Source organism: Perca fluviatilis, chromosome 16 (assembly GCF_010015445.1).
Source record: "Perca fluviatilis chromosome 16, GENO_Pfluv_1.0, whole genome shotgun sequence".
Lineage (NCBI taxonomy): Eukaryota > Metazoa > Chordata > Actinopteri > Perciformes > Percidae > Perca > Perca fluviatilis.
In genome coordinates, this window is record NC_053127.1 from 28,952,900 (window position 1) to 28,978,211 (window position 25,312).

The 25,312-nt window shown below is 40.7% G+C and overlaps 2 protein-coding genes across 6 annotated transcripts; one reads left to right on the top strand and one right to left on the bottom strand.

Moving 5' to 3' along the window:
• The first annotated feature begins 315 nt into the window (after window positions 1-315).
• Window positions 316-18,360, top strand: rps6kb1a (ribosomal protein S6 kinase b, polypeptide 1a). 4 transcript variants are annotated; one of them, XM_039778205.1, is made up of 15 exons: window positions 316-567; window positions 1,675-1,718; window positions 5,412-5,532; window positions 6,847-6,915; window positions 10,870-11,017; window positions 11,139-11,196; window positions 12,932-13,032; window positions 13,205-13,295; window positions 13,427-13,517; window positions 13,634-13,741; window positions 13,848-13,910; window positions 14,059-14,136; window positions 14,229-14,336; window positions 15,238-15,350; window positions 16,203-18,360. In XM_039778205.1, exons 1-15 carry the CDS (start codon window positions 496-498, stop codon window positions 16,441-16,443), a joined length of 1,506 nt encoding a protein of 501 aa, XP_039634139.1. In that variant the 5' UTR covers window positions 316-495; the 3' UTR covers window positions 16,444-18,360. The 4 variants fall into 4 exon arrangements, with proteins under 4 accessions (XP_039634139.1, XP_039634143.1, XP_039634142.1 ...); XM_039778209.1 differs by having other exon boundaries at window positions 476-567; window positions 5,447-5,532; XM_039778208.1 differs by lacking the exon at window positions 316-567 and adding an exon at window positions 893-1,019.
• A 208-nt stretch (window positions 18,361-18,568) lies between these two features.
• On the bottom strand, window positions 18,569-24,479 carry rnft1 (ring finger protein, transmembrane 1). 2 transcript variants are annotated; one of them, XM_039778212.1, is made up of 9 exons: window positions 24,284-24,479; window positions 22,800-23,141; window positions 22,648-22,724; window positions 22,462-22,562; window positions 21,939-22,092; window positions 21,669-21,827; window positions 20,839-20,904; window positions 20,642-20,743; window positions 18,569-19,618 (listed from the first exon to the last, which is right to left on the bottom strand). In XM_039778212.1, the coding sequence occupies exons 1-9, from the start codon at window positions 24,288-24,290 to the stop codon at window positions 19,484-19,486; spliced, it is 1,143 nt and encodes a 380-aa protein (XP_039634146.1). In that variant the 5' UTR covers window positions 24,291-24,479; the 3' UTR covers window positions 18,569-19,483. The 2 variants fall into 2 exon arrangements, with proteins under 2 accessions (XP_039634146.1, XP_039634144.1); XM_039778210.1 differs by having other exon boundaries at window positions 22,800-23,254.
• Window positions 24,480-25,312: the final 833 nt, after the last annotated feature.

Below are 25,312 nucleotides of genomic sequence, written 5' to 3' on the forward strand. Positions count from 1 at the left end.
ATATAGGCTACTGTTGGGTAGTTTAATTTATAAGAAAACGTTTTAAGCTCTTTTCATGTTTTTAATGCAAAAATCTTCTGTATGTACATCATTGGAATACTACATTGTCGCCATAGCCTGCATTTAAAAAGGATCAACGACAGTGTGACTTGCACTAATAATGCAGCTTATTTTGAGTGAGGAAAAAGATTTTTTATTTTTTATTAAAGGGCAGCTGACTCAATTCTATTGTATATGAATCATTCCCCTTCCATTATTATTATTATTATTATTGCAAGTTGTCACTTTACTATGTGTTTATGTCTCTAAGCCAACCTGAGCCGAGTAGTGCCGGTGGCCGACACTAGAGGCTTGTTCTGCCCGGTTCTTGTTTTGGTTAGCTGGATGCTAGCCCATGCTTTCTGCTGCCGCCGGTTGTAACGGTGATGGCTCTCCCATAAGGCGGGGGAGCGGGACTGTGTTTTCTGATTTAACACCGAGTGAAGTGCAGTGGCCATGGCCGGGGTTTTCGACATAGATTTGGATCAACCGGATGAGAATGTCTCTGACGACGAACTTGAGGACGGGGTGAGTTAATGTTAACGTTGAGGCTAATACCGCCGCTGTTAGCCAGTTAGCTATCTAGCACTTAACAACTCCGAGGCCTGCGTAGCTAACATCATTGGCCAGCGAACGGTATCCGTTATCAGACATGTCCTGTCCTGCTTAACCCCTTTCACGCGGAATCTGGTAGTATCCCATTAAACAGTCACTCCACTGCATTGAAAGACATTTCCATTGCATTTTCTCAATTTAATGTGATGGCCGAGCACAGTTCAGTTTTATCACCGACACCGGCCGGTAAAGCACATCAGTCATCAGTGTTGACTGTGGACAAGTTGGTGTTCCTGTTATGTTAACGTGACCACCGATGCATTAATGTTAGTGAAGCCACAAACGCCACCATGTCAACAATGTGTTGTCTGCGGAAAATGTAAAATGACGCCAGGAAACAGTCATAACGAAAGCCGAATACAAAGGAAAGTTGCTACATTTTACTGGGCTGCTAGCTAGCTAGCTAACTCACATGTCCGACAATGGAGTTATAAATAAAGCGGTTTGCATCGGCATTCGTCTGTTGTAGGGGTGTACATTAACATTACCGTGTAGGTTAATTATTGACATGACTGCAACATGTATCGTTTGGCAATGTTTATAAGTGGGATTAAAAAGTGAAATGGAGATATGACTAGCTACAGTAAAACTGACCAACAACAGGCTGAAATCCGACCGGTGCTAGCGGGACTGTAGCTAGAAGCACTGTTTGCACCACACTAACAACGTGAAGTTAGTAGCTAGCTAGTTAGCTAGCGTTGTTATCAGATACTACTTTGGTCATAGGTTTATAACTTATAAGTTATAGACATGGGCTTTTTTAAATTACGTTGCTAGTTAATGTTAAATAAAGTGTTTATTTAACCAGCCTGGTAATTAGGTACTTGGCTGATTACTTAAAACGAATTAACTAATTTTAGGCTAAAATGTTTGGCTGTGAAATAAAGTAATTAACACTCGTTGTAAAACAATGTAATGTTCATAATATATCTGTAAATAAGCTCAGGTTGGCTGGTAAGTAACAGTCCTTCGCATTCCTGTACATGCTGAGATTTTCTATCCGGTGCCTCCTGTTTTCAGGTCCAGCTCGGGGAATACATGGACCAGTGCAGTGGATTTGAATTGTAAGTACAAGCAAAAGTGTAATTCACTGGGTCCCGAAAGGGGCAACAAAGTTTAATGTGACTATATGTAACGGTTTTTTTTATTTTATTTTTTTTACCGCAAGATGGTACAATGACTTTACAATGCGCGATGTGATTGCGTGTGATTGGATGTCAGTAGCCGACATTAATTTACGTCCTCCTTCCATTTAGTGGGACGTTTTATTCTTTTTAGTCCGGGTTTGTGTAGGCCTACTATTTTCTTTTCCCTTGTCCCGCTATACTTGTTTAAAGCGTCCTTGGGTGTCATGAAATCAAATGCGCTATATTAAATAAGTTATTATGTTGGTTGCTACAACAAACTTTAAAGCAACAACTTTTCCCGCTTCGGTCCCCCCTACAAGTTGGAAGCGGAATTGTCCATTAGCTACATAGAGAGGCGAAGACCCTCTGTCTATGGTAAGGGGGTAAGCTTCGCTTCAGAACTCGAACCTCTGATGGCGCCATTTTGTTGCTACAAAGGTATCACCTCCTGTTAGCATTCCACTGACCGCCATTATTTTTTTTTACGTCACTTGACTGCGAATAACTTTACATCTGAAGCGTTTAAAGACTCGATTTGTCCATTGTTTAGTTCTAAAGAAACACAACAACGTATAAAAGGCTCCATTACCTTGTACCTCACGTTATGGCTCCGTAGCAGACGTTTTTGTAAAAATAGGCTAACGATTGTGTCATAACCAAGTGACTTACTGTCGCACAGTAGAGGAATTACCGTATAGTACAGGAGAAGCTTGCAGGCAGTTTCGACTTACATTAGCTGTTTAGGTTTAATTGCTAATGTTAACTAGCATGTTAGTTAGCAATAATTAGCCTGTGCTTATGTTATCTCCTTACATATACCTATACTCTCCATCTCTGTAAGATTGGGAATGATTGAGATTTCTCTTGGCACAGCTACCAGAAGACTTACAACTTTCAGACACGTTGCTCACGTCACATTTACGTTGTCTCCGTCAGTTGGAGGCTGCGCAGTAAAGCAAGGTATCACCGGAAAAGTGCTTCTAATAGCCTTCACTGGTCTCCGTCCAGAGCAACGGGATCTATTGGTCCATTATATATATGTCAATGGTCTATGGCCAGTACCCGATCCGTTCCACCGGCACGATCCATTCAGATGATAATACTGTTTTACGACCTGCCCAATCTGTTCCAAGCTAGCCTCCACCAGGATAGCTAACAGTGAAAAATGAGCACAAGTAGACGTGACGTAACAGCTGTTATATATGTTAACGTTTATTTTCAAGTTTTATTTTGAGGGTCTTTTAAAGTTTACATGCTGTCTCAGCTAGCGGTTAGCCAAATTAGCTGTTAGCTAAACTAACGTTAGCTTAACTGTGGAGGCTAACGGCAGACCGCTACAAACAGCTAGCGGTTAGCCAAATTAACCATTAGCTAAACTAATGTTAGCTTCCCGGTGGAGGCTAACGGCAGACCGCTATAATCACCTAGCGGTCCGCCGAATTAGCTATTAGCTAAACTAACGTTAGCTGGAGGCTAGCGTGGGAACAGATTGGGTAGTGTAGTAAATCCTCGTACCACAGCGCATGCGTGAACATCTTGCGCATGCGCAGAACGGATTGTGCAGGTGGAACGGATCGGGTACTGACACCCTCCCCTTCCGGTGGACCGCCATGGGACCTTAACTTGGAAAAAAATATGAACGGTAGTGAATGGGGAAAGACAAATAATTTTTTTATCCCATTTGAATTGAGCCATGAATTATATATGTGACGTTCATCAGTTTAATAGATAATTTCACAAGTCAGGAAAGTCTCGATTTATTGTTAAACTGTTGAAGTATAAGACTGTGAATTAGAATTAATTAGTAAGTAATTAGAAAGACTACACACTTCAAAGTCGCATGGATGACGTCTCACTGTAACATTACTCAAATGAGCAGAGGATCCTGCTTGTTCTTTTGCTTATCTGCTGAAAACACTTCAATGGATAAAATACATTAGGTAAGATAACGTTACATGTGTTGTGGAACAGAGCTAAGCTAGCTAGCTAGCGAGCAAGTTGAGCATCAAGCTAGGTGAGGTAGATTGTGCGAGACGAGAGATGTAGTTCACTGAGTGGTTTCACACAAAACTAAGTGGTCATATGACAAACCTACGGCTAACTGAGACTTTCTTCGGTTGAAAAATTATCTTTTAAATTGACGAACATCATATTTGTAATCCATGGCTCAATACAAACCGGACCAAAATAATATTATTGACTCCCGTTCATATTTTTTCGAAAGATAGGTCCCATGGACCGGAAGTAGAAGGGCATGACTTCGGCTCTCTATTACATTGTCCAGTTCATTCGAATTATTGATCCGCTACCCGATCTGGCAAACTTGCATAATGTAATGTAATGGACAATTCCGCTTCCAACTTGTAGGGGGAAGGAAACAGGAAAAGTTACATAGTGTTGCTTTAATGCTTTGGCTCTTAACACAGTGACACCCAGTTTAGCTTAGCTAAGTTACCGTATGCAACACTTGAAATGCAGTGATGCATCTGTAACATATTCTCTTATTGTAAATGAATGATTTTCTGTCTCAGCAAAATATTCATCGCGACTATATGACCTCCCAGTAATGCTAACTCCTAGACCTTTAGGACAGCAGGTGTGGTAAAAACCCTACCGCTTTTGTCCAAAGCAGCTGCTGAAATCAACACAAACTGAAAGTTACATATTAGCCACTTTAAGTGCTTTGATAGTTTTCATGGTAATGTCTTTTAAATTACTCTAGCTACAGTAAAATGTAACCATATGGCCAAACCATAAGAAATTAGAGATGGGTGACAGCTTAAAAGGGAAAACTACAGAAGGTGTGTTGGACCATCACAAGCCTCCAGAATAGCTTCAGTGCTCATTGCCATAGTCTATGAAGCTGTACTGGAGAGATGAACAGCATTCTTCTTAGGGCTGGGCAATATATTGATATGAGACTAGATAACATCTTAGATTTTGAATATCATAACATGACATAAGTGTTGTCTTTTCCTGGTTTTATAGGCTGCAATTAGGTAAAGGGATGACATTTTCTGAACTTACCAGACTGTTCTAGCGGTTCTATTATTATATATTATATTTGCCTTTACCCATATAGTCAATAAATTCACATTACTGATGATTTATTTATCAAAAATCTAATTGTGAAAGCACCAATTGTCAACCCAATATCGATATCAAGGTTTTTGGTCAAAAATATTGGGATATTTGATTTTCTCCATATTGCCCAGCTCTAATTCTACTCTCCAGATATTCCATCTTTTGATGCTGGAGAGTGATGTGTAACACTGATCTAAGGTCTCCCATAGGTGTTCAATTGACATTGACTGTGAAAGCCATAACATGTGATTCACATCTGTAGGAGAGCATTTGCATTTTTCTCCACTAATTTCTTAGGGTTTTTCTTTTATCTGTTACTCATTCATATGGACCCAGTATTAGTTGTATAATCTTGGATAGGGTATTTTAAGGCAGAGATAATCAAATTGGGAGTCACTGCACTATTGTGAATCTATATTTAGGCCCATATGTTTGTAACTCATGTTGTTAATGCTGCTGTTTGTCTTTGGAATTGTAAACACTATGCTGAGTGACTGTTTCAAATGTGATGTTTTTTTTTTTCCTTTTATTTTTTTGTTTTGCCAGTAACATGGATGACTGTGAGAAGTTTGAAATTTCAGAGAACATCGTGAACAAGGGAACAGAGCAGATCAGGCCTGAATGCTTTGAGCTGCTAAAAGTTTTGGGGAAAGGTGGATATGGAAAGGTAAGGCAGCTAATTATCTGTAATGAAAATGTTCAAACTCATGAATTTGACTCCCTCCAGTTTCATTTATGATGTAACATGACTTGACATTTGGATTTTGAAGGGTGGAACCGTGTATTCTATAAGCAGGTTTCTTTTTAAACCAAAGCATTGAGTGCAGAGCTGGGTGTTTAATTCTCAGTGGGCTCTGTGTGTGACCCTTGTCATTTGATTCAGTGTTAATAAAAATATTAGACTAAGTGAGTGGGGACTTTTTTTTTTGACAAAGTTTCAGGAAATTGAGTTTTGCATGCTAGAAATCTCAGCTTTTGCTTTCAACAACCTTTTCAATCCCCAGAGATGTATTTCAGTGTCTTTTAAACCTTGTTAAATGTAAGATCTGGCATCCCAGAACCATCTCCTCCATTATCCACATCAACATAATGCAGAACTGTAATCTCCTGCACCCACTGTATCTAATTGTGAAACCATCAACATGAGCAAATCTGTCTTGTTATGGTTATATTTTGGTGTCAACAATGTTATTTTGGTATTATCAACCCATATAGCTATGGGAAGTTTCTCATGTTCTCATTTCTAAACCTGACAATGAAAGTGCAGGTTATTTTGGAAACACTTTTCACTTAGCAAGCAGACACATGACTTATTCTTTCTTGAAGTGGTTTTGTGTATGATGACTAAGAAGTCATTTTCTACAGCTTGAGAATTTCTCAGCATTACAAAATTATTACTTAGTCATTTGTTTTGATATTCTTGTGTAGTTACAGTATATGTTTTGGCACAGATTCCAAGTTCCTTGGCCTTTAAACTTAGAGCAAATAGTCTTTCAAGAATAATGTGGGTAAGCTGATGCCGGAAACACAGACTTTGGCTCATGCAAAATCAGAGCAGTCCCTGGTTGCACTTTAGTCATTTTTACACATGAAGACCTTTTGTTAATTCCTTGCTTAGTTGAATGAATACACATCATGTACAATAGCAGCTTCTGAACTTAATGTCAGTGCTAAAACAAAATGCATTTTTGTTTGCCCCAAAACTTTTCTCTGAATTTCCCCAGTATGACTGTGTATTTTCTCAAGCCATAGTTGAGACATAGAAGAAAACATCTGGTCTACACAGCCAAATGAATAGTTACACTTGGGTATCTGCAGGTCTTGGAAAGTCTGCAAAAGCACTGAATTCAGTTTCCGTACAAAAGCCACTTAAATATTTTCTCTTGCCAGCCGTAGGCAGTAATGTTAGTAAATGTAAAATGTTTTTGTTTCCTGTGCTGGCTGTTGGGGGGGATGATGATGATGATGTACAATTTTACAGGTGTTTCAAGTTCGGAAGGTATCAGGTGCCGCCTCCGGGAAGATATTTGCTATGAAAGTTTTGAAGAAGGTGAGTGAATCTGCCTGTCGAGATTTGGCTTAATGTTTTAATATTCAGTGAGAAATATCTCATTGATTAGATATTAAAGTGCTCATATCATGCTTTTTGGCTTTTTCCCTTTCCTTTATTGTGTTATATATCTTTTTTTGTGCACGTTATAGGTTTACAAAGTGAAAAAGCCCAAAGTCCACCCCAAAGGGACTTACCATCTCCAACAGAAAACACTTTTCACAAACTGCTCCAAACAGCTCTATTGTTGTCCAGCATTTACTTCCGTGATGAACGTGCGTCACTTTGTAACACGTTATAATGCTCACCTAGCTGCTAGCGTGGCACGCCCTCATACTCTGCTTCTGACTGGCTAGTAGTCCTTATCTAGCTACTGCGCATGTGCGACTCCCAACAAAGATGGTACAGAAGTGATATGTCTCACTCTGTAGCTAAAACAGAGCGCTACACAGGTTCTCACACAGGGTGAAAAGAGGAGCTGCAGCAATGTGCAGTACAACAAAAGTATGGTGTTTTTTTTTTGTTTTTTTTGTTTTTTATTATTATTATTTTTTATTAAACCATGTAAACCTATTCTGGTATAACCTCTAAATACAATTAGGAACCTGAAAATTAGCATAATATGAGCACTTTAAAGCTGCTGTAGGTAAGATTGTGAAGATCCAGGACTTTGCCAACAAATTTGAACATCGACAACTTCTCAGTCCCTCCCCCCTTTTCTTCTGCAGCCCAAACCGTCTCCTAAGCCCCTCCCACACAAGGGAGTTTGACAGAACTGTCGGCCGTAATGATGTAACTAAACACTAACACAATGTTTGCTCACCAACCGTAAAACGATGCTAACTAGCAGGCTAGCGTTAGCCATTTCAGCATCATATCAGACCGACCACTGTGCAAACGTTACTATTATCCTCACCAACATAGCTTTGTGGACTTTTGACTACTAATAACCAAGTGGAAGATAAATCATTTATGGTAATTATGTTACCTGTCGAGAAGAAATGTGGCTACATCTGCATCGTTCTTCAGATCTTTAAAATCCCGGAGCTCACGCCACCTCTGAAAAGCCACTCCAATATTCACCTGAGTTTAGGGAAACCTTTCTGCAGCTGGTGCATGGGGAAGGGGGAGGGGAGAACGCTCTTATATGCGTGTGCGTGCATGAGCAGTGATTGACAGGCAGATAGACAACCCCTGTGGCCCTGATTGGAGAAAATCAACCGGGAGCGGTGGAATTTTGCCAATTGCGCTAGGAGGTGCCAGAGGAGCTGGATTTTTTTTTTATATTACATAATTCATGTAGTTCTACTGGAACATAGGGTCAGTTTCAGCAAATATGACAGAAAGTTAGTTTTACAAGACTTACCTACTGCATCTTTAAAGGGGTGATAGAATGCAAAACTGATTTTACCTTGTCATAGTTGAATAATGACAGTTTAGTGGGTAACTAGGACATACATAGAACCTCTAAATCCCATTGACACCTCTTTTCTCTGCAAATATCACTATTTGAAACTGCCTCTGAAAACGGGCGAATCTCAACGAGCCCCATAGTTGACGTCAACTATTGCGGCTCCTCCTCATTTGGCTCTAGTCTGTTTTTGTCACGCCCCAACATTTGCATAGGCTACACAACTGACCTGAGATCAGTTAGTCTTCTGAATCTAAGTCGTGCAGATCTCAGAAATTGTATACATTGTTCATATTCTATTTTACCATTAAATTCACTTCTGAGACTTTTCTATGCGAGAAATCAACTATGTAGAGGTCAAATATGGGCCGTTTTACGAAAATTTATGTCTAATTGCAAATTTTGTCCGACTGTGTGTCGGACTTCAGAGGCCGGTGCTGCCTGTGTTGCTGCCTCACCGCCCGGCCTGCCTTCCTTCACAGACCCCGGCCTGCTGTGAGGTAGATGGAGCTCAGTCACAGCTGGCAACCCACGGCACTTCATACCCGCGCAAAGTCACCGCTTTGGGCTAATGAACTACGAAACGCCGCTGCTCTGACAGAGCTCCAGGGCCTCCAACTCCCCTCTTCCTACTAGCTAAATGCCCGGTGTATGTGCGTGAAAGCGCGGTCAGCGAGCTTGTTACGCCAACATTCTCTTACCACAGGTTCCAGTTACTCTTTTAATGTGTCTAATTATAATGTGTTGAGTTATTTAAACAAACGATTGGGGAAATAAACGCCTCTTGTCCGTGAGTCTCATTGATAGAGCCTGCGGCTGGATGGAGCTCTATCAATGAGAGCTAGCTAGCCTCCTCTTAGAATTCCTCTGGAATTCACAAATATTCATTAACTTGAAATCGGACACCGTTGTTAGCTTAATAAAACATTTAGTTAGATGTTGTATATGTTGCGTGACGAAATTCAAACTGTAAATATACTCAAATTACGACCAAAATGACGCTAACTAGCTGTGATTTGTAGCTACATACAGCTAGGATTGAAGGGACAGTCGCAGCTAACGAAACCCTTACAGCTCACAAATATTCATTAACTTGAAATCGGACACCGTTGTTAGCTTTATAAGACATTTAGTTAGATGTTGTATAAGTGGCGTGACGAAATTCCAACTGTAAATATACTCTAATTACGACCACAAATGGCTTAGGGTTAGGGTTAGATGTTGTATAAGTGGCGTGACATGTGTGTAACATGTGGTAAGAGATTGCTGGTGTAACAAGCTCGCTGACCGCGCTCTCACTCTCACACACGGGCCATTTAGCTAGCAGGAAGAGAGGAGATGCAGGCCCTGGAGATCTGTCAGGGCAGCGGTGTTTGGAGCTGGTCCATTAGCCCAAACGGTGACTTTGCGCGGGTATGAGGTGCTGTGGGCTGCAGCAGCCGTGCCGGAGCTCAATCAGCTCACAGCAGGCCGGGATCTGTGGAGGAAGGCAGGCCAGGCGGCGAGGCAGCAACACAGGTAGCTGAACTCCGACACAGTTTTACCAAATTTGCAATTAGCCATCCATTTTCGTAAAACGGCCCATATTTGAGCTTTATATAGTTGATTTCTCACATAAAAAAGTCTCAGAAGTGAATTTGGTAACGAAACATTGCAGTGTCTGGATTGAATATGAGATTCTGTCGCGTTTCTAATGTGTGTGTATTGGCGATTCGCTCAACCAATCAGCGCGCGTCTCTACGTTTGTGTACGGGGCTAAGGCTCAACCAAGCAGCAAGCAGCTCATCTAAATATTCATGACCATACCATATTTGGAAGAAAAGCTCTTGTTACAAATAGGGCCAAAACACAGGAATGCATAAGGGCCAATAAAATATCAACAAGGCCATTTTCAGCCCAACCAATGTTACATACCCCATTAGGAGACCATAAGGAACAGTGTGAAATACCCTATATAATCATTCTATCACCCCTTTAAGTTCCTCAATCACCCAGTAAAGGTGGGTCTAGCTCCCCCTAGTGTACATACAGAGTAGTGTAGTGTGAGAGGAATAGCATCTGCATTATCTAATCCATATGTAAGCAAACACAACTAACCTATATCTTTGGGGAATAAGCACATTAAATACAAAGTTAACTGCCAGGCTCAATGCAGCTTAACAGTGTATAGTGTTTCACTTTTCTGGTGACACGCTGGTGCATTCAGCTATGAAGTTAAGGGCAGACCACCCAAAATAATAGCAGCAGGCTTTTTCCCATGAAACCTCAGATCTGCTGCTTCTGTTCAGTTTGGCCTCCTCTCTGCAGCTGACACAGAGCTGGTGCCAGACTTTGCTTGAAAAGGCAGCTCTATTCCCCGAAGCTTGAGGTTTCGGTTAATGACTTGACTGTAGCTACCAACCTGGTGCTGTGATTCTTGCTCTGGCTCTGCAGCTACTGTTAAAGCTTTGACACTGGCTAATGTCAAAGCTAATGGGGTTAAAGTTATTGCCTGAGTAGTTTCACACCCTGACTCTCTGTGCTTTTCTTTTGTCCCTCTCCAGGCCATGATTGTGCGTAATGCAAAGGACACGGCGCACACTAAAGCTGAGAGGAGCATTCTGGAGGAGGTAAAGCATCCTTTCATCGTGGACCTCATCTATGCCTTCCAGACGGGAGGGAAGTTGTACCTTATCCTGGAGTATCTGAGCGGTGAGCATAACACTCTTAATTGTCGTAAATGTTTTGTTTTGTTTTTGTGAATAAAGTGAAAGTGTCATTCTCCATTTCCACTGTGTATCAGTTTGACTGACTTTGTATGTTGTGAATGCAGGAGGGGAGCTGTTTATGCAACTGGAAAGAGAGGGCATCTTCATGGAAGACACAGCATGGTGAGTTAGTTTGGCTGTCACCTGTGAAGCCTTAACCATCTGGCCAAGGATAACAGTAGTCTTTAGCTTTCCTTGGACTAATGTAGGGTGATCAAAGGGAGTTTATCCCCAGAAATATAAAATAAAGATTTTAGTTTTTTGAAACCATCCTGTTTTAGGATGTTATGCTTAAACATGTCAAATCTTTTCATCCTCTTTTTCACTCACTTTATATGTTTGTACACATAATTTAAAGGCCACTCCCATTATTTACAATATAACACTATTTCCAAATAGCAACTTCATCAACAGCATCTTAAAGGTGCCGTAGGTAGGATTGCGAAGATCCAGGACTTAGCCAAAAATTTTGAACATCAACAACTGCTCAGTCCCTCCCCCCTTTCCACTAAAGCCCAAAACGGTCTCCCTAAGCCACCCCACCCACCCACAAGGGAGAATGAATAGGCTCGTTCGAGATTAACTGCGCCTCGCTTGTAAAGTGGAAGAGAGCAGGCAGCAGCAGCCGGGGGCGGTGACAAAAATCCGCTGTTTAGTTGGACAGTTTTCCAGCCTTCAGGCTGAACAGGATGTCACACAAACACTGTGGTCCGATTTAATAAAATGTTATCAGGCCCATACATCTGCTTGTACACAGTCTCCAGTTGTTTTTATTATGACAGAGTAGCTGTCAAAATGCTCTACATGCGATCTGTTGCTGATTTTAATTAACAGCAGACAGTAGATGATCCGTAATCTGAACGGATTTAGTCTCTCTGACTTCTAAACGTCACTATCAGCCACACGTGGTTTGTACAGAATAAATCAGACAAATACTTAAAATCCCTCCAATTCAAAATCAATAAAAAGTTTATATAAAACGTCATCATGTTGAGTCGATTCTGAACCAATCGGCTAGTTGGATCAGCTGAGAGGCCGGCGTTTCCCAGCATGCCCTGCGTCTCAGAACTGCGGCCGCCTTGATCTCGTGAGGTTATCGTTGCCCACGTGTGCATGACGTCAGACCAAGTCGGGATCAAGTCTGACACCGATCTAACCGGCATGCATTGGGCAGCGATCGCCGGTGATCGATTCTGCGCAGACCTGGTTCATCTCGAACCTATTGCATGTGCATGAGCAGTGATTGACATGCAGTTAGAAACCCCCCCCACCCCCCCAATTGGTGCATCTGAACTAATTAAATAATTTTAATTATGTGCTTCATGTAGTTCTACTGGAACATGGGGTCAGTTTCAGCAAATATGACAGAAAGTCTATAAGTCTTACCTACTGCACCTTTAACAAACACCCAGTGTTTTGCCTGTTGTCTCATAGAGGTCTTTTCTTGCTGATTCATGATGTAAAACAGGGTCAGGAATGCTGGATTATGTCTCAATGCCAGTGGGATTTGTTGTCTCTGGCAGACTAATGCTAGCAATAAAAAAAAAAAAAAAAAGAATTCTCTACAAATTTTAAGTGGGAAGCATTTAGTTTTGTAAAAACAGGCAGATGTGTGACACTGTGTCTGAGGCGGTGTGCTGGTGACTTGGAACGGGGACAAAACACTTGCATTACCTGCTGTTCTGTTTTTATAAACACAGCCTGAACAAATAAGGGTGTGTAATACTCGGAGGATAACCTTAATGACATTGAGAATTGCACCTCAACTGCAGATCACCGAGGAGCATGTAGAACATTTATAAATATACAGATTCACATGATGTCAATAAAAGTTTGCTGAATTTTTTTTTTTTTTTAGTTTCTACCTGGCAGAGATCTCGATGGCGCTGGGTCACCTGCACCAGAAAGGAATCATCTATAGAGACCTGAAGCCTGAGAACATCATGCTCAACAACAACGGTACACAAACCTCAAGTGTCCCTCACAACAAAGGCAGATTAGAAAACGCCAAGATACATGTCCTTTTCATATTACCTTAAGTTCCCAGACTAAATTCTTTCTCTGGGTAATCTGATACTTATCTATTGTGTTTTCTCTCTCATATTTTCGCTTTGGTTCGGTTTCCTTCTAGGACATGTGAAGTTGACAGACTTTGGTCTTTGCAAAGAGTCCATCCATGACGGAACGGTCACCCACACCTTCTGTGGCACTATCGAATACATGTATGTCACACAATCATCATGCAGATTTTGTAGATCCATTCTTGTAGACCTATCGTGGACACACAGAGACATTTCCTGCTTTGTACTGTATCTGCTGTATCACCTTGGACATTCCCTCCCTTCTTCCTCAGGGCTCCAGAGATCCTAATGAGGAGTGGACACAACCGAGCAGTGGACTGGTGGAGTTTGGGAGCTCTCATGTATGACATGCTGACAGGAGCAGTAAGTGCACACTACTAGTAGCATTGCTAAAGAACGTAAAACTGTAAAAAGGTAAATTCAGGTAGGAGGCATTTGTTACTGTTGCTAACTGTTGTTTTCTGTCCTTATTTTCATAGCCTCCATTCACTGGTGAAAACCGAAAGAAGACAATTGATAAAATCTTGAAATGCAAACTCAGCCTTCCACCTTACCTCACACAAGAAGCCAGGGACCTTCTGAAAAAGGTGAGCTGTAAAAGTCTTCCTTCTGCCTCATGCTTCATGGATGTGTTGTCTCTGCTGAAACATTTGGAGTGGTAGAAAAATAAGTCTCCAAACCTCCTCTTTTCAGCTGCTTAAACGAAATGCCTCATTGCGACTCGGGGCTGGACCAGGAGATGCTGCTGAGGTCCAGGTAAATATATCCGTTGAAAGTAGAGTCACAAGTGTATGCATGCATCTGTGACTTTATACAATAACTCAGAAAATGAGAATGCTTCTTGGGAAACCCTGTAGTAGTCACGAAATATAAAAACCCTCCTGCTGTCTATTGTGTTTCCAAGGCCCACCCATTCTTCCGGCATACAAATTGGGATGACCTCTTCGCTCGCAAAGTAGAGCCTCCATTTAAACCATACCTGGTGAGATTCTTTTTTTTTTTAATGCAGCAACGTCCTCTGTGAGCCGTCTTATGTCCCTGCAAGATGATTGTCTGACCTGCTTCTTTTGGCAGCAATCGGCTGATGACGTGAGCCAGTTTGACTCCAAGTTCACCAGCCAGACTCCAGTGGACAGCCCCGACGACTCCACGCTCAGCGAAAGTGCCAATCAAGTCTTCCTGGTGGGTAACTAGTGCCGTACCTCCCAGAAAACGGTGGACCTTTCTGCTTCTCTGTCTCAGTTTCTGGAGTACAGAGTTTCCAGAATTTGTCATAACTTGATAAGGAATAATCCATGATTTAAAAACTTATAAAAATAATGCATGACTCAAAGGTCCATAATAGATTGTTTTGTTTATGTGTCCACTTACAAGGTTAAAATAGAATTATTGTTTATTTCTTTTGGACCAGTACTGACTTTTTGTCAGTCTTGGAGTATATGTCTCTTTACAATAATGCCCAGGAATAATGTATAATGTGTATGTATATCATAAAGTAAGAAAGTTGATCAGACATCAATATCAGTTCTCAAAAAAGATAATCCATAGACTGGAGCCAATTTAGAGTCAAGTATTTTAAGTGTTATTTCACTCATGTTGAGTCATTAAGACCTCATTTACAAATAGGCTTGCATAAGGACCTCATTTTGAGTCATTTTAATATTGAAATAAACTTACGTTCTAGTGCAACACGGATCAACCTGAAGGTGACGTTGCCAAATTTTGGATTGGACATTGAAGGGAAAGACAGCGTTTTTAACCGAAAACGGTGGCATTGACTCCAGCCCTTTACCGTTTCTTTGTTGTCTGCAAACAAACATACAAACTTAGGCCAGCTCTGGACATAATGTTTTTTATTTCCCTTTCAAAAAGTAGGTCTTACGAGAATCGGTTAATGCATCCCATCTGGTGTAGTCCTGTTGGTTTTCCTGGAAGCTTCACTCACTGTTCCACCACATTGCATGATATGGTTTACTCAGCGTTTCATTGCTCATCATCAGCTGTGGGTTGTTTTTGGAAAGATGGTCTTTGAAGAGGTGGACTCAGATCTCTCTGTTTTTTTGTCCCTTCACCCCCTCCACAGGGTTTCACATATGTAGCTCCATCTGTGCTTGAAAACGTCAAAGAGAAGTTCTCTTTCGAGCCAAAGGTGCGCTCACCACGGAAGTTCCCGGGAAGCCCAAGAACACCTGTGAGGTAACAGCAAGTTGTTTTTCTCTCTGGTCCCATTGAATTACTTCTGTTATTTACAGATTTTGCACACAGCAAGTCTGTACCACGTTGATTACTCATTTGCTGTCTCGAGTAAATGTAGCCGGCTTGACCTCAATAAAGCCATCATTAGAAGGATAAATAGGGAATTTGAGGTGAACGTTGGCTTGTCATGCAGATAAAGTAAATTGATCAACTTTTGTCTGAACCGTCTGCCAACTATTTGAACAATGGTATCTATTGAAATCATTCCTCCATTATGTGCAGTTGTCGGGTTCTGGCTGCAACATTAAAATATTACTAATGCAACAATTATTTAAAAATCATTTTGGGGTGCACGTTTTGCTGTCCCTATTTTTATATGTTAAGGCCAAGAATTGGTTGCTAATGGTAACCTGGCAACTGTTACTTTCAAGCCCTGCAGAGATAGGCCTATTTAATAGGCTATTTATTTTAGATCATTTATAATGTACATGTGTTGCAGCTGTATATTTTCAAACAGGGAAGAAAACCCTCTCTTTGCACCTCCCATCTCACATGTGGCTTTGACTTACCCCTGAACATTTAGCCCACTTCGTAGAAAATACTATATATATATATATATATATATATTTATTTATATTTATATTTATATATATATTTATTTATATTTATATATATATTTATATATATATATATATATATATATATATATATATTTATTTATTTATTTATTTCATGTATCGCCATTCAGCCTAAAAATCAAGAGATATGATATTTCGATCCATATCGGCCAGCCCTAATACAAATAGCTGGTGCATCACAGACAATAGCTTCTCACATCTTACTCTACCACAGTCCGTTGAAGTTTGTCGGAGGGGAATGCTGGCTGAGGGGACCTACGCTGACCAGCAGCACTGTGGGGCAACCCATGGAGGTGTCCACAGTGGAGCAGATGGACACGAGCAGCAGCGGCGCCTCTGAGGCCTCTGCACCACTTCCCATCAGGCACCCTTCAGGCATCAATGCAGGGTCCTACAAAAAGCAGACCTACCCCATGAACTGCAAGCGGCCCGCTCATCTACGAATGAACCTATGACGCTCGGCTCACCTACGAACATTAGGACTCTTCCAATTCCTCATCCTTTTCCCTTTCTGTTGTTTCTTTTCAAAGAGACTTGTAGATTTTATTTTATTTTTTTATTGACTGACACTGTCGGTGCAGATCACCAGCTCTTCCAGCAGCGCCTTCCCATCCCTCCTGACTCAGCCCGGCCTCCTCAGCCTGATGCAGATAATCAGCAGTAGAAGTACAGTAGCTATGTAGTCACTAGTAAGTGACTTACTTGTTGGCTGGCTAATGCCTGCTGATGAGTGGGCTGAGGCAGTTTCAGTATCGTATGATTTACTGGTGCTCTTTTATGCTCAAATCTGGACGTTAGTTTTTAGTGTTAACGACTAGTTGCCTCCATCACAGTGAGAGAATTTGGTTACAAAGGGCATTTATTTGTCCTTCAACATGCCCGGCTTTGTTTTTGTTTGACGGCCATCTTGTGATAAGAACTTGCAGGTTGCACTGTCAGGTAGAATTATTTAACAATTCCACAAAGAACACAGTATTCCTTTTATGTTTGAGGAAGACATTGCCTTTGCCACTGTAACGTGTGGTTAGGAGTAGGTGAAGCATGAAAAAGCAGCTATAAAAAGATAGAAGTGAACGGCGTGGACATAGACTATAGGGGGATAAACCTAGACTTAAATGAGTGGACCATCTCCCAATTCCTGTTTTGAGATGTTTGGCCTGTTTGTGTGATGCGAAGCTGCTATAAGAGCCTCTGGAGTCAAGCCATCCGAAACCTCTCGCCCTGAAACTGACCACGCTGTCGGATGCAGATTCCCATGAGGCTAACTGAACGTTAGCTTCAGTTTGAATGGCTCCCTGATGTTTCTTGTTATCTTAATACTTAGTGTTTAATGAATTGACCAAAATCACTGTTTCAATGAACCAAATTAGTTTTGCTGGTAAACAAACAAACCCTGGACAAGGATGTTTTTGTAAGAACAGCAAGGTTCAAAGGTCAAACGTGTTCATAGCGTCATATTTGATGAAACTGACTTTGTTTTCCACATTGATGCTCAAAGAGGCAGTTTAATGTGTTCCTTTTAAGTTACTTTGCACATTTGTAACCAAGTGAAGCTAGCTTAGATCACGGTTCTAATATGGATCAGTGCCGGGCTTCTTCTACCATTCCGGTACAACGATTGTGTTTTAAGACCAGTCACTCCACTCACTTTCTTTGTTACAATATTTATTTAAAGTGCCATTGTGTTTCCCCTGCATTGTTGACACTATGCAAACTATGTATTTATTATGTAGTATTATTTAGATAAGGCAGCAGAATGTGTGATCATTTGATTTGGCATTCTTGTAAGAGACTTATTTTGTCATAATAATAAGCATGTACAGTTTAATTTTGTTTCCGCAAAACATGTCTTATTTTGTCATAAGCATGTACAGTTTAATTTTGTTTCTGCAAAACATGTCTTATAACTTTCTTTGATGCCTTTTTTGTTATTATTATTCCAAAATTGAGGACAGTGACTTAAACGTCTTACAGTATTGATTGTGTGGCATAACATTGAATGGGGATTCACGAAAACATTTTGATATCCTAGACTTTCCTTGATGAAAACTTGAAGTTCAGTTCGTCTTTTTGTCGTTGCTGTATGGGGAAAAAACCAATTCAAAAAAAAGGATGTTCATGTCTTCGCTGTCAGTGTGTCTGAGAACAGTTGGGAGACTAAAAATTATACTTTGATTCTCCACACTGAGAAAAATGAACCATCTTATCAAGCTTATGTCAAGTTGGAAACACCATCTTTGAGTAGAATGGGTGTTTTAATCACTGGTGGGCATTAAATAACATTGTTGGTCACCCCTAGATCTGCCCCCTCAGATTGGGTATGTTAATATGTATCATGTACATAATTGAGTCAAAATAAAAAAAGAAATGGATCTAGTCTCTGAGCAGTGCCACTGTTAACAGAATGGATAGGACAAAGCAAAGTGGCAAAATCTGTTAATTTTAGTCGGGTTATGTTGTGACATTTTAAGGATTCACCACTCAACCTCTGTACACCAGTCTAAATACTATTTAGGCTTTAACGATTGTCTTAGACTGTTACTTTAAGATTCTCATTTTGTTACATAAACAAGTCAAACATTAAAATTGTAGATCTTTATTCAGATAGTTTATGCATCTAAATGGATACAAATAACACAGTGAAATGATTTTTGTACATATTAAAATAGATGTTTCTCCCAGTCTTTGGTTTTTATAAAAACGAGGTAATGTCACCTCCTATAGAAAAATAATTTGTGTAAATATCTCACAAGCTCTGTTGCATGCTTTTTATCCTACATGAAAAAAAGTCACCAAAAGCTGAAAAGCTAAAGGCAAACTGTTTATCCATCACAGAAACGTATTTGTTTTAGTGCATAGGCTTCCTAAAAGCCTATGCAGTCTCATTCAAGCTCAAAGATTAAAGTTAAGTTAAAGTAGCACTCCTGAGCTGAGGTATGCAGCTGCAGCCGCTCACCTCTACACGTTTGTTCATACAAATCAGAAGTCGCTTCCACAAAATTTAGAAAACACTGGATACAAGAGGGTTCATGTGTCGCATGTCTGTTCACACGTTTGATAAGAGGAAAAATCGGTTTAAAATACTTTCATATATATTTCTCTGATGTTCCCATTTTTTTTGTACAAAAAAACTGTGGAAGTAGAATAATTTGCTGCTCCATGAGGAAAGTTTATATGAAGATAATTAAAAGGTGAATGAAAGCGACACAAAAGGAAACAACTTAAAATACAAAAATCACTTTGGGACGTGAAAATAATCAACTTTCCGTTGTCTGTGAGAGTGACAAGTAGGGATGTACTGGTAAATAAGCCAGAAACACATCTACTGTAGGTGCAAGTTGTGTGTAATTACTGACCGCAGCCCTTAACTCATTAATAAAACAGTGTGTACAACATTACAGTCAGTGGGGTTTGACAGCCACAGAAAATAACATATTAAATACAAACTAATACCAATCCACCGCACCCAAAAGCCCGCCACCTATACCCTAACAGTCAATAAATCTGCAAGTGTGAAGATGTGGCTCCATCCCTCCATTTGTAAACCTTCTCTGTGATCACGGTGCGACATAGAGGGCAGCTCTTCTCGCGGTTAAACCACAGAGCGATGCATTCATCACAGAATATGTGCTGCAAAGCAGAAAAACAACAGGACGTCAGCATGTCCTGCACTTAGCATACATGACTAGAGCTACATAACCGATGCACTTCAGTTCATCTGATATCTAATTATAAAGAAGAAATGAGGAAAACATGGCTTATTATTACAGTAGCAGATAAGTGAGAAGGGTAGTGAAAAAAGAGAAATTTGCAGGTGTGAAACTGAAAATTCAGATTTTAGGTTTTTCATTTTCACATTAGTTTTCTCTCAAGTAGCCTAATACTGCTCCTGCTCAATGAATGTAAAGTTGTGATCTAAAGAGCGTGATTTCCTCAACGGCTGTGTACTGTGATACAATTTGATTACATAATTGAAGAGGAGGGATGTGTGACAGATGCCTGAAGGATCTTAGGCCGGTTACACACTGGATGCGTGGCGTGCGCGTGTCAGCTGCGTGGCATGTCTGTTTTAATTTCGGCTCCTATGTTAACCGGTTAGAGCTTGCACACCGCCTGCGTGACGCGCGCCGAAAAACACGTCCCTGCTAGAAATAGAACAGACGCCTATTTTTCACGACAAAATACGCGTGAAAAATAGCGTGTTGGAAGCGTTTCCAGGCAAAGTTGAACAGGAAAAGATGTTTATATGTTGTTTAGACACAAACACATATTAATAAAGGACATGATGTTTGAAAGTCTCTAGGTTTTGACATAAATGTAATTAAAAAAACAATCTATTTTCTAATATTGCACCTGTCAATACATAACGAAATATTCTGTAGCCTATTTTGCCATCAATACTGCCGACATTGTCTTTGCTGTATCAGTATAAATTTATGTTTAACATGGTATTTCATTTTATCAATGGGAAACATACATGTGTCCAGACAAGGCTAGCAGAAAATCCACGCTCACGCAGGCAGTGTATAATCTGCCTATTGATGCCCACACGTCACATTAAACTAACCAATAACTTTAATTTAAAATACTACGAACTAAAATAAAAAACTAAACCTGACTTATGGTTTGACAGGCCCTGTAGTGCACACTTACCTGACAGAGTAGGACCCGAGGCTCCCTGTACTCTCCCTGACAGATGGGACAGATGTCTCCAGCCTCGCTGCACTGACTCCTAGTGGCTGCTGTGCCTGTATGCTGAGAAACAAAACAAACAAAAGAAAACACTTGAACATAGCTGGTTACTGGATGTCACCGTTTCCCACCTAATCAAGAAGTTGTTTACCACTGACCTCGCCTTTTACAAATATCCTCACAGTTTTCGTGAAAGACGTCCACTGTCCGTACAATCCTAAAAGCTGAAAGAGAGAAAAAGAACAACAAAGTTTGAAAACCCCACTTATTTTAACCATGAAAAGCATCCGTGTGTAGGATTTAGTGGCATCTAGCGCTGAGGTTGCAGATTGCAACCAACTAAATACTAGGGATGCCACGATGAGGACATTTTCCCACCAGTTAATAACTTGTGACAACACCGGTGTTACTGATTTAAACCGGACATTTTACAAGACAAGATATTCCCTGATGATGCTCAATATCTGTAGAGTGCTTACTTTAATCTCTAGACTCGGTGTGGAGCAGCTGCCAGAGCTGATTGTGACCACTCTAGACAAATGTTGCCACTTTCAAAGTTTACAGATTGCCTCATTATTGTTATCAGGTTCCCTATTAGCATTGGGTTTAAATATAAATAATTTAACAACAAAATAATAACAGAAATATTGCCAAATAGGCACTTTTGTCTTAGCAGACACTTTTCAGTTTATGTAACTGTAGCGTGTCCGTCGTCTGACTAAGTATTTTACAAATTATGTTTAAAAAACGAAGATGAACTTGGGCGCTGATACTTAAAATTAACTAAATTTGATTTCTACAGTATAACCCAAAAAAGCAAGCTCCGTGGAAGAGGACCCGCTCCCTAGGTAGATATGAACAGCTCATTCTAATCTCCGGAAACCGCAACGATTATTAGTTTCAGGTGATTTTACACTTACGAAAACATAATTGTGAATATTATATTCCATTTCTGCCAATACAGTTTAGTTAGTTTGACTGCTCACACCTTCAGTATGAGGTAGAGCAGAGCCAGCAGGACCCCCAGTGTGAGTCCGGGGGTGCCGTCAACCTCCTCGTATGTGACCAGGTAGCGGAACCACAGTGGAACAGGAGCCGTGGCCTGGTGTACCTGGCCCAGCTCTTCCGTCAGCATCACCCAACGTCCCTGGAGACAGAAGCACGCAAAATAAGAAATACTGAACCAGCGTTGCCAAGACATGACATCCTTCATTTTTTTCTTAACCAACAGTCCAAAGGATAAATCCACCACACTCACCTGGGTTCTGTAGGTCACCATTGAAGATGGCAGCAGCAGAATAAGGCACTTAATCCCCATAAAGATGAACTTTATTATGAAGTTGGTAATGCCAACCACCCACAGAACCTCCCAGAAACCCAGCGGCTCAATGTTTGGGCTGAGGAAGATGAGGCTGGAAGGAGGTTGACATTCAGGTTAAATGGCATGTTCATTTTGGCACTGTCCACTGAATTCCAGATTTAGCTGTTTACTAAACTACAGTAGGTGGGCAATATGGACATACAATATAGATTTGACTCTTCTGTTTGTACCAGTAAAGAATGTGTTTTGATGTTAAAGTCAGGGGTTCTGCTGGATGAAGGAGCTGTGGTCAAGTCACCCAAAGTATAAAGAAATCACAACAGGGTGTTCTGGCTGCTTAAACTCACAATCCACAGACTAACTAAGATTATACTCCAGGAACAGGTAATTGGTTAAAGGAAATAGCCACATAATCTTGTTCTTTGGGGTTATTAATGTGAAATGATGCATTCACACTTACCAATGGTGAAGTGTCTCTGTGAGAAAGGTGTAGTAAAGCAGCAGGGTGGAAGAGATGAGGAACAGCAGCAGCCAAACACACTGCAGCTTTGACTGACGATCCTGAGGGAACACACAGGCAAAAACATGGTTTAGGAATCTATGAAATGCATAAGGAATCAACAAATGCTTTCTGTTCTTGACTTACCTGAAGAAACACTTGACTTTGAAGGTTTTTATTCACATATAGAAATGTCGTGAAGAGGCCAACCCCAACTGCAAGACCTGGTAAATGGAGAGCGTGTTAAGTTGTGTTGTGTCCACAGTTGCAATAATGGTGTTTGCTCAGCTCGTACTCACCCAGAGCATGTTGGATGACCAGTTTAGCACACAGTAGGACAATGAAAGGAAGACTCTTCTGGAGCCAGCGGAAGAGACAGCGAAGCTCAGACATGGAGGTGCTGGGTTCTCCAGAGTCCAGATCAGAGTCAGGCGGGTCAAGCTCAGGCTCCGTGTTCGAGTGGTGCGGCACCCGATTATGTGCATGTGGCTGAGAATGAGAGTGGCTGTGGGAATTGACTCTGGACCTCCTGGATGATGCGCCTCCACTGCACTCCCCAGGATTGCTGGTCATGGTTACCCGCACCTCGTTGCTCTCAGGGTTAGCAGCAGCAGCAGCCGGGGCTGGTGTCCTGGTCAGCTCTGGTTGCAGAGTAAGGGATAAACCATTTCCTGCATGAGCACCCTGCTCACTTGAATTAGGCTGCATTACAGTAGGAGACTCCCTCAGTTTCAGTGCTCTTCTGGAATCACTCCTTTGACATAAAAGACAGACCTTTATAGCCTCAGTCACAATGTGCCCAGCATCAACTGGGTTTACAGCTACATTAACAAATTGTATAACGAATGGAAGTTGCAAATGTGTTAATCTAAGACAGACTAGAGCTGGGCAATATATCAATATTATGTCTATATCGTGATATGAGACTAGATATCGCCTTAGATTTTGGATATCGTCATATCGTGATATGACGTAAGTGGTGTCTGTTCCTGGTTTTAAAGGCTGCATTACAGTAAAGTGATGTCATTTTCTGAACTTACCAGACTGTTCTAGCTGTTCTATTATTTGCCTTTTCCCCACTTAGACATTATGTCCACATTACTGATGATTATTTATCTAAAATCTAAGTGTGAAGATATTTTGTTAAAGCCCCAATTCTCAACCCTAGAATATCGCTGCAATATCGATATCGAGGTATTCGGTCAAGAACATCGTGAGATCTGATTTTCTCCATATCGCCCAGTCCTAACACAGACTGTGTAGCACTATATTTTATTGCAGGACTTTGCATGCATCTTTGAATAGAGGATTCCCAGCAAGCAAACCAAACAACGAGGTCACTATTTAAGTATTATTTGACTAAGTTCAAGTGTCTAAGTGACAATATTAACCTTTTTGATCGTGTTTCAGGTAGCTAAGCACGGAGCCCCTGCCCCATCCGGGACTTACGGGGCTCCGTAGAAAAGAAACCTTGATAAGCTGAGTTCACCCCACTAGCTAGCTATATATGGTGGCTGTGTGGATCTGATGTCGTTAGAGACGCATATGAATGTATAGTCAATTGTCTTGCTCCCACAAGATAAACAATGCCGGCTAATTGAGGTAGCTAAGCTTAACTATATGTCGGTTACATCAGTCACTTTCAGGCAATCAATCCAAAAGTAGTGACAGACGGATAATCAAACAGCTGACCCGTTTCCTACACAGTGAACTGGGCTAGCATTAGCTAGCAGCTAACAGATGTTATCATACCAGACTGGCGGTGGTGACGGCTCCAGCTCACCTGTCATTCTGCACCCGGAGTTTCATGGTAAGCTATTGGTCCCCATCTAATACAATGTCCAAGTCGCCGAACGAAACGAAAGTAAACCAAAAACAAAGGTAAGCCGTTATGGTTCAGGCTAAGCTGTGTTATCAGACATCTTTACGTTGTTTACGACAGCAGACGTCGCAAATTTCTTCTGTTGCAGTTTTACGGCTGGTCGGATGTGTAAAACCAAAACGCTGCAATGCCTCCACCTACTTGAATGTTTTCAAATTACCCTCGACGGATTGTGATAATTAGGGAAGTTAACACAATTTAAACACACACAAGTGTGTCACTGTTGACTGTAGTATACAATACTGTGGTATACGTAGAGTTTAGTGTCCCAAATTATTTTCCAATAACTGGGTGTCCCAAATAACAAAGGTCTTATTTGAGACAGGTTATAGTTTATTATTTTCCAAAAACTGAGTGTCCCAGAGCTACCATAAAGCTACCATCTGCGGGATTATGACTGAATGCCTCTAATATATATAATATGTCAGAATCCCTCCCAGACGTAGCGATACCCATGCGCCGAAAAGTGCTTCGTTGGTCTGGAGTAGCCCGGGCCCTCGGGAAAAATGCCAACATGATATAAAAGACTTTTGCAAGAGTGCATTTTGTTTCTTAATAAATAAATATAACACACAATAAAGTTATTGAGGAAATTATAATGAAATAATGAATTTTAATCATTTCTTCAATTATTTTACAAATTGTTGGTTCATTTAAATATTTTACACACTTTTATAGATAAAATTCCTTTGATTTTCTGCTTCTCTCTGATTTTACTGCAAACTAAATAAATGTCAGTCTGCTAGATGTGTTTTTCTGCGGTGTTTGGCACACACAAGTCTCTCTCATCGCTTCCTCTTTATTGACTCTCTATTCGACTGATTTATTTCTTTGCTTCATTTGATATATCTATATATTAAACTAGACTATTCATACCATAATATTATATACATTGATATTCAATGTTACACTGCTCTACTATACAAAGGG